This window comes from Nematolebias whitei, chromosome 19, assembly GCF_014905685.2.
Source record: "Nematolebias whitei isolate Nwh7 chromosome 19, NemWhi1, whole genome shotgun sequence".
NCBI classification, from domain to species: domain Eukaryota; kingdom Metazoa; phylum Chordata; class Actinopteri; order Cyprinodontiformes; family Rivulidae; genus Nematolebias; species Nematolebias whitei.
In genome coordinates this window covers 24,988,589-24,996,901 of record NC_056516.1, presented here as the reverse complement: position 1 = coordinate 24,996,901, position 8,313 = coordinate 24,988,589, and the positions used below count along the sequence as shown (strand labels likewise).

At 40.4% G+C, this 8,313-nt stretch overlaps 1 protein-coding gene across 1 annotated transcript; it reads right to left on the bottom strand.

Moving 5' to 3' along the window:
- Window positions 1-856: 856 nt before the first annotated feature.
- Window positions 857-4,317, bottom strand: klhl38a (kelch-like family member 38a). Its single transcript, XM_037692952.1, has 3 exons — window positions 2,962-4,317; window positions 2,733-2,838; window positions 857-1,146 (listed from the first exon to the last, which is right to left on the bottom strand). The coding sequence occupies exons 1-3, from the start codon at window positions 4,315-4,317 to the stop codon at window positions 857-859; spliced, it is 1,752 nt and encodes a 583-aa protein (XP_037548880.1).
- Between the last annotated feature and the right edge of the window lie 3,996 nt (window positions 4,318-8,313).

Sequence of the window (8,313 nt, the reverse complement as noted above, 5' to 3'; positions counted from 1 at the left end):
TTAACACATGGTGTTGCACATAACATCATGCACAAGCCAAACCAACTCCATCATCTCTCATCATAAAATGTTTGAAAGATTAAAAAGAAATGGCATGAAAGTCTTTTAGTGTACCTTGTTTTTATTTATTTATTTTTTTTAACTTAATTTCTGAATGCAGCAAGAATCTTATTCAAATACATCTGCACATAGCAAGGCTCGTTTCTTGGAGGGGCGATTTAAATGCACGGATAAATCCCTAAAACCTGAACAGCGTTGGCCTGGTTTGTTCGGTTCGAGTAAAACTGTCACTCTCTGCAGCATTTTATGAGAAACGACACGTGACAGGCACGCTATTTACACTTTAGGAGCTCAGTTGTGTTCCGTGACAGCGTTTCTCATCACTGAGTGCACACTAATCACGAGGAATGTATAATTTACTCCTGCTTATATGAAGTGCAAATTAACATGTGCCACTATCAGTTCTACTGCCCCTTTATGTTCATCTTTATCACAAAAAATAAAGAAAAAAGAAAATTGGAGCTGCCATACAAAGTGCTATGCTCTGTATAGATGTCTATGAAATGAGAGCTTCAACACTTGTCATCAAATGAGGGCAGCACAAAGAGCTTTGAAAACTACTCCTTGTTATTTCTGACGTTCTCGCTTCAGTTCTGACTCGGATTCCAAAGAACTGACACCTCTAGAGGCTCCTGTTTGATGCAAACAAATGCCAACTAGACCAAACACCCCACTGTGAGACAGAGCCTGAAATGGTTTCCCACAGATGTAGGTGGAGACCACCATGTTGTACCAAATAAGAAGTAAAGAACACACCCTGAAGATTTGGCTCCAAAGTGCTTGATTGAGCCATGGGTCATGGCGGGTTAGGCCTGTTGGAAACACAAACAAGTGGCAGAGAGCCGTGGTCAAACAGCTTGTACGGCAGAGAACCTTTCGAAGTCCAAACGTCCGTTTTGGGGTCGTAGCACTCGAAGCAGTCGGAGTCCTCGATGACGTCGTGGCCGTTGAGGATGCGTCCACCGGTGACGTAAAGCTTGTTGTTGATCACAGTCGCACTGTGGTGCATCCTTCGCTCCTTCAGGTTCTCACACTTGACAAATTTGTTGGCTTTGGTATCGTAGGCGATCATTCGTCGAGTATACCCTGGAATTCAGACATTTATTGTTAATTCAATGGGTTATTTAGATTTTCCTTGCACCGCACTTTCTTAATGAAAACAAAATATAATGTCCTTTCAGAGCCAGAGCAAGCTGTGTGCACCCAGCACATGAATGAAGTCAAGGAAAATTGGATTTCTTGAATGCAAATGTAGATTATAGGCTGCAGAAATTGCTCTTCTATTCACAGTTTGTTTTCCTGCTGCTGTGTAAAGAAAAGGAGGTTAAGTCATCAAGTTATTGTAACTAGCGGCAGGACAGGCAGCCCAAAGTTTGAGCCACTAAGGAGCAGCACGCCCTAATGTCTGGCTGCAAAATGAATTTTAAATCCCTCACTAGCATGTAAACAAATGGAATATTTGCTTGATTAAAAAATAGAAATATGTTTATTTTTGATTATCATATATTTCGGCCTATAAGTTTTTTGCATAATCTGCATGCCCTGCGACTTATACGCTGAAGTGACGTATTTATGGATTTTCCCCCATATTTATAAACCAATTTTTGGTTGAGATATGACCGTTTTCATTCATTCTGACTGAAAATATTGAACACTATCATTTTCAGCCACTAGATGGCACTTGAGTTGTATGACATGCCATTGTGTCATGTAATAGGTAAAACATGGCTATTAATGACACAATTGGCTTGCCATACAGCCACCATAATCCAGTTTGCCTGGAACAACCATCAAATCAGTTTCATTTCGCTGTGCCGCCCCAGTGAAATGCAACTGATTTGACCATTGAAGTGCATTTATTAAGTAAATGTTCAACTGAGACACACCTTTGCTATAAAAGCAAACAAATAATTGTTTTAGGCGCTTATCTTGTTAAATTTCAAAGAAATGGACAACGAATCGCCCTCTGCGCGTTCCTGTTTCCGCGAATCGGCTTTTGAAAATGCAGCTGATTTGTCAGTCAAAGTGCATTTATTAAGGAAAAGTTCAACTGAGACACACATTTACTATAATTTTGAGCAAACAAATAATAGTTTTAAAGTGTTAATCTTGTTAAATTCTTGTTAAAGTTCTCCCGTGCACGCTCCCGCGTACGCCGTTTTGGCAGACAATCGGTTTTTGGCACAACACTGGCCCACATGTCCAGGTTGTCAGCGGTGACGCATAATGGATGCAACATATACGGCGAAGTGACGTATTTATGGATTTTTCCACTTTATTAGACATATTTGAACTGATGTGACTTATAGGGCAGATCGACCTGTACAGCGGAAAATACGGTAGTTATTTTAACCGTAGTTATTTTTTATTGTGACTGACAAGGTCACAGCCTGTTAGAAGGTTGGGATGGCTCATCAGTCCCAAAAATAATTTTTAACAGAAAAAAAAGTACATTTTAAAAAAGCCGAACAAGACTTTAAAGAAGCCATGAATACAGATGGGAAGTTTAGGGCAGTCTTACAAACTTTTTGTGTGGCTTTTGTTCACAAAAAGAAAACAGTGTGTTGAACAGAAGAGAAAGCTAAGAAAACCTACGATCTGTATAATAAATGTAACTGCTTGAGACAACATACATCCTTTGGTTATATGATTTTAATTTAAAGAGTGCTCACCTCCTATAATGTAGATCTTGTCCTCTATGACAGCAGCTGGAGCACAAACGTTTTTTATTGTTCTCGTCTCCAGTCTGGACCAGAGGTTGCGAGAAATGTGATACACCTGCATCACCACACAAACATCAACAGTTTAAGATCCGACTTGTAAACGTATTCATTTGACAATGAACCAGCATACACATCTGGAGAATCGAACTGCCTGCCTGCTCATGGAAATGGTCTTTACCTGAATGAGTCTTACTGGGTTCTGCATGGCATCCTCCCCTCCAAAAACGTAGATCCTCTGATCACTGGCTGCAACAGCTGGATGAAGCACAGCTGTTGGCATTGGAGCCATGGCCTCCCACTGATTAAACATACTGTTGTACCTTTCTACTGACTGGGAGATTTGCTTATCAGTCCCGATACCTCCTAGAACAAAGATGAAGTGCAGATATGAAACGCTTTGGTGGGCAAATCGTGGTTCCAGCATGGGCTCAGCGGTCCTCCACTGGTTGGTTTTAAGGGATAGTGTGTAAACTGTGGCACTGACTGAGCTGTCGCCGGAAGCCATGCAGAGGCTGAGGCCCCCGAGGACATACAGGATGCTGTGAATGCACACATACGCAGCTTTGTACAGGCGCAGAGGGAGCTTGGCCAGCCACTGCCAACGATGAGTCCTTTCGTCATACAGCAGAGCTTCTCGTGAAGTCTGTTCATTGTTCTTGCGTCCTCCAACTACCACCAGTGTTTCTCTGCAAGTGTAACGTCTTGGCGTAGTCCAGAGCGGTTTCAGTTCACGGCTGCACTTGGTGCTGGCTGTGAGCATGAGGCGACGAACCGAGTCGATTATCTCAGTGCAGAGGGTGGAGGACTGCACCAAGGGGTCGTTGGCAATGAACTGGAAGAGGTAGGTTGGATGGATGTAGCGCAGACGGACTTTCTTGAACAGATCATGGATGGCACCGCGTCGAGAAAATGGGTCGTGGTGAATCCATGCCAGGAGGGTCTCAAACACCTGCTCCTCTTCAGCACAAAGACGGTCATCCTCCAGGTAGCACATGAGCTCTGGAAGAGACAGTTCACAGAAATCCTCTGTGGCAGCCACATCAGAGAAACACCTGACTGCCATCTCCTTCGCCCTGTCCCTCAGACTCTCACAGTGAAGGATCTCAGAGAGTCGGATCATGCTCAGACAGTTCTCAGGACTCAACTGCTCCTGGAGGAACATGGAGCAGGCCTCAAAGAGACCTCCGTAGTGAAGCATGGATGCTGCCTGCATGAGCGGGAGCACAATCTCCATGGTGATGGTGATGCTGCCTGTGTAAACATAGTCAACAATGCCGGCGAGCACACTGGAGGAGATTCCCTTGAGATGCACGCGAGCCTGACTGCTCTCTAGGAAGTTGTTGCAGAACATGGCACGAAAGTACGGGCTGCTGGACACCAGGACGTTCCTGTGGCAGGGGATCTCCTGGTGCTCGGTGCAGAGAAGGACGTCAGTCAGGATACGCTCTTGCCGCAGGATGTTGAGTTGGCCAAGCAGGTGGCAGGGAAGCTCCGAGTCTTTAAAAGAGAAAATATCCTGTCGCCTGACAGCCATCCTGTAGACAGGAGGGAAAGGAGGAGGAAGAGTTCACAGGTTGGAGAAAGACGTGTGGAAAATATTGAATCATCTCAGAATTTAGTCTTTTAGTATAAAATCACAAATAATTTTTTGAGTTTCCATCCATCCATCCATCCAACCAACGAGCCATCCATGGAGCCATCCATGGAGCCATCCATCAATCCATGCATCTACTGCAGGGGTATCAAACTCTTTTACAAAAGGGGGTCAAAATTATAACCTTTTTCAAACTAAGGGCCAATTTCAGAATCTACATTAACTCAAATCAGATACCCAGCATCTTTTCTTGGTCACAGGTTCCTCAACAAGAATTTGATTGGTCTCATTTGATGTTCTCTGTTGCACTTTTGACATCATAATCAAAGATTACTGAAGAAATTCAAGATATAGAAGTATTTTACGTTTCACATATAATTTTGGGGGCCAGATAAGATGTCAGCGAGGGCCACATTTGGCCCCCGGGCCTTGAGTTTGACACATATGGTCTATTGTATTAATTCATTCATCCATCCATCCATCCATCCATCCATCCAACTATCCATCCAAGGTTCAAGGTACAAAGTTTAAGGTTCTTTATTGTCATTCACATCACATGTACATGAGGTGGAATGAAATTGTGTACACAAGGTCCCAGTTACACCCAAAAATAGCAAAATATAAAGTATAAAAAGAAACAATATATAAGTATAGTATGTAACAGTATATAACCATATATAAGGACCTAAGATATATGCTAAACACTAATAATGTAAAATAATACAGTATATTAAACAGCAGCCCGAACATGAGTCTATAGTGAGTAGATGGGTATGAAAACAGTACAGCAGCATAAAGGCAAGATATCAGCAGCACGGATAGTCATCAGGATATCAAGATTGATATCCATCCATCCATCCATCCATCCATCCATCCATCCATCCATACATCTATACATCCATCCATCCATCCATCCATCCATCCATCCATCCATCCATCCATCCATCCATACATACATACATACATACATACATACATACATACATACATACATACATACATACATACATACATACATACATACATACATACATACATACATACATACATACATACATACATCCATACATCCATACATACATACATACATACATACATACATCCATACATACATACATACATACATACATACATACATACATACATACATACATACATACATACATACATACATCTTCCATCCATGCATCCATCCATCCATGAACCAGTGTTTCTTGTGACTGAGTTTATTTCTTTCATTTATGCCTCCTCCAGAACAGCTGTCCTGATATGATTCACTGACTTTCTATTTTCTATTTTAACCCCCATCTAAATTATCTCGATACACCGGTCCGCCATGAGGCCACATCCGTCATCAGGCTGCCCGTCACTGCAAACATTAAAAGGACGCGTCAACAGAGTTTGTCTCTTCGTCACTCTGAATCTCTCCCTCTGGACCAAGTTCTCCCTCCCAATCTCTGCTGCTATTTTAAATTTCTTCTTTCATCTTCTTCTTCTCTCCAGTTCAGTGGGGGAGGGGGTGACTGGGGATGATCCAGCATGAATTTCATTGAACTATTAGCAGCATCTCTGAGTAAAACACTTGATTTAATCCCACTTATGGGGCCCAGCCTGCCTGACATATTTAGACACCTAATTATTATTAAGTATTATTAAATGTGAGTGGGTGACAGTGACGTTTCACAGCAGGCATTTTAACCTCAGATTGCTGCCGGAGAGCCAGATCTTATATGAATAACATTAAAACATCACACTCAAAAAAACAACAACTAAAATTTGATTTAAACTGAGCATTTTAATTTTTTTTCCATAATCCTGCAAACCAATTTAAAATATTCACATTTTTAGGCAATTTAACCGAACACTTTAAAACTGAAAGTATTATCTTTGATAAATCATGAGTTCCTTTGTAAATTAAAATGTAACCAGCGCTCTCTTAAATGTGAAAAGAGAGCTTTCAATTAACAATAAAATGAAAGTAGTTAGAGGTTTATGGACAAAGATGAAGCAGGAGAGCTGACATGTGCTGAAACACATTACAAACACTCTGATGAGTTAAAAACAAATGATTTAAGAGTGAATCTGATGGCTTTAACTGTATTTTCTCTTAGCTTAACTTGTTTTTGATCCAGTGAAGTCTTACCTCCTGCCCTCAGGGAATCAAAAATACCCACAATGTGTGTTCAGCTGGAGAGAAAACAAGAATTAAAACAAACAAAAAAAATGAGTTAAAGCATTATCCAGGCATGCATCTGAACGCAAAATGACATAGAACTGACAACGTTTTCCCGTTAGGAGCTGTGGAGATTGCCATGAGGCTGCTGTGTACATTCCTTCGTCTAAGAATAGCATCCTGGCTCGCAGTGACTCTGTCGGGCCTCTCATGTGACACGGAGCTGTTTGGCCCTGCCAGGGTCCAGCAGAGGGAGCGTTTACAACAGAACCATCACAGGAGCCTGGATCAGCCATTGTGCATGCCCATCCAGGCTGGTGTTTAATCAGAGTGTCCCCCAAGCTACACACCTTTGTCCATCTTCCTCTGGTCTTTGAGCCTATCCTCCTCTTCTTCAGTGTGAGTCACCCAGGAAACAAATTATACATCAGTGCTGATAGGATGAGTTGATTAGGATAAACAGCTGGAAGCAAAGTTTCTTCACTGTACAGAGGTGCACAGCTGAAAACAACACATCTTCACTCCTTATTATTAGTGTTAAATTGATGTTGCATCTCTGGATTATACATGCAGCGTAACGACTGAGTGCTTTGTCCAAAGATATTCTTGTTTTTGGAAATCTAAAGCTTTGACTTAGTTATTTCAAATTTATTATTAAAATGCTTTGATGTTCCTTGGCTGATACAAAATGATTAAGATGTCCCAAAGATGAATCAGAAGCCAACAAATCAACTTATTTTTGTTTAGAAATAGAAGGAAAGAGTAAAACACTGAAAAGTTTTCCATTTATAAAAAGTCCCAGTCACACAAGTTTTATTACCATGTCTATAGTTTTATTAAAATGTATCAGAGCATGTTTTAAGAGGTGAATGTGCACTGTAAAAATAAAGAAACTGTTGAATTTACACTATTTCTAAAAGCACTTCCTTTGGTGCCCGTGTTGTTAATGCTATTTAAAATTGTTCATGGTAAAGTGAGTTTCCTAGATTTGTATTATTTGATCTCAAACACAGCATAAAATGTAATTTAGTGATTTTTGACAATTTATTCATAACCAGGACTCAAAATTAATAAATTTTAAATTTTAAACTGTTCTTCTAAAAGCTCTCTATATGTGCTAATACATACCTGACAGTTTATGGGTGTTTGAGCAAGTCTGAATATTTCAAATACATTTAAATGCCAGTGAAGTAACAAAAAACACTGCATGATTTTCTAAGACTCAAAACAAAAGTGGTTATCCCTCACCTTTGGGTGATGATTATGTCGGTGTATGTGTGTGTGTTTTTGTCGCGTTAGCCAAAAATATCATGAGTGACTTGACAAGTTTGAATGAAACTGCCAAAAAGTATTAATTGGCTCTATTTGTTCAATAGCTTTTAGAATCAACCACATTCAGGATAACTGCTACAGCTAATTGACCTTAAAAAAACACAAAAATGGTCACTTTTCTTTATATTGAGCTAAAATTTGTGTGGTACTCACTGACAATGATCCTCGAAGTATTCTCTGAGTGCCGACTGACACACCTCACAACAAGAATGTGCATAATGTAACTTACAATGATTGACCAAAATGACTATAACTCTTGTTCTAATCACAAGGGTATTTTTTGAACATATGTATATATACACATATACATATATACATACACACACACACACACACACACACACACACACACACACACACACACACACACACACACACACACACACACACATATATATATATATATATATATATATATATATATATATATA

Bases quoted from the DNA above. Each gene is read 5' to 3' on its own strand.
- klhl38a (XM_037692952.1), bottom strand. From the start codon at position 4,317: ATGGCTGTCAGGCGACAGGATATTTTCTCTTTTAAAGACTCGGAGCTT. The intron at 2,839-2,961 runs GTAAAGACCATT...GTGGTGATGCAG, and splicing joins ACCCAGTAAGACTCATTCAG to GTGTATCACATTTCTCGCAA. The intron at 1,147-2,732 runs GTGAGCACTCTT...TCTGAATTCCAG, and splicing joins CAAGATCTACATTATAGGAG to GGTATACTCGACGAATGATC.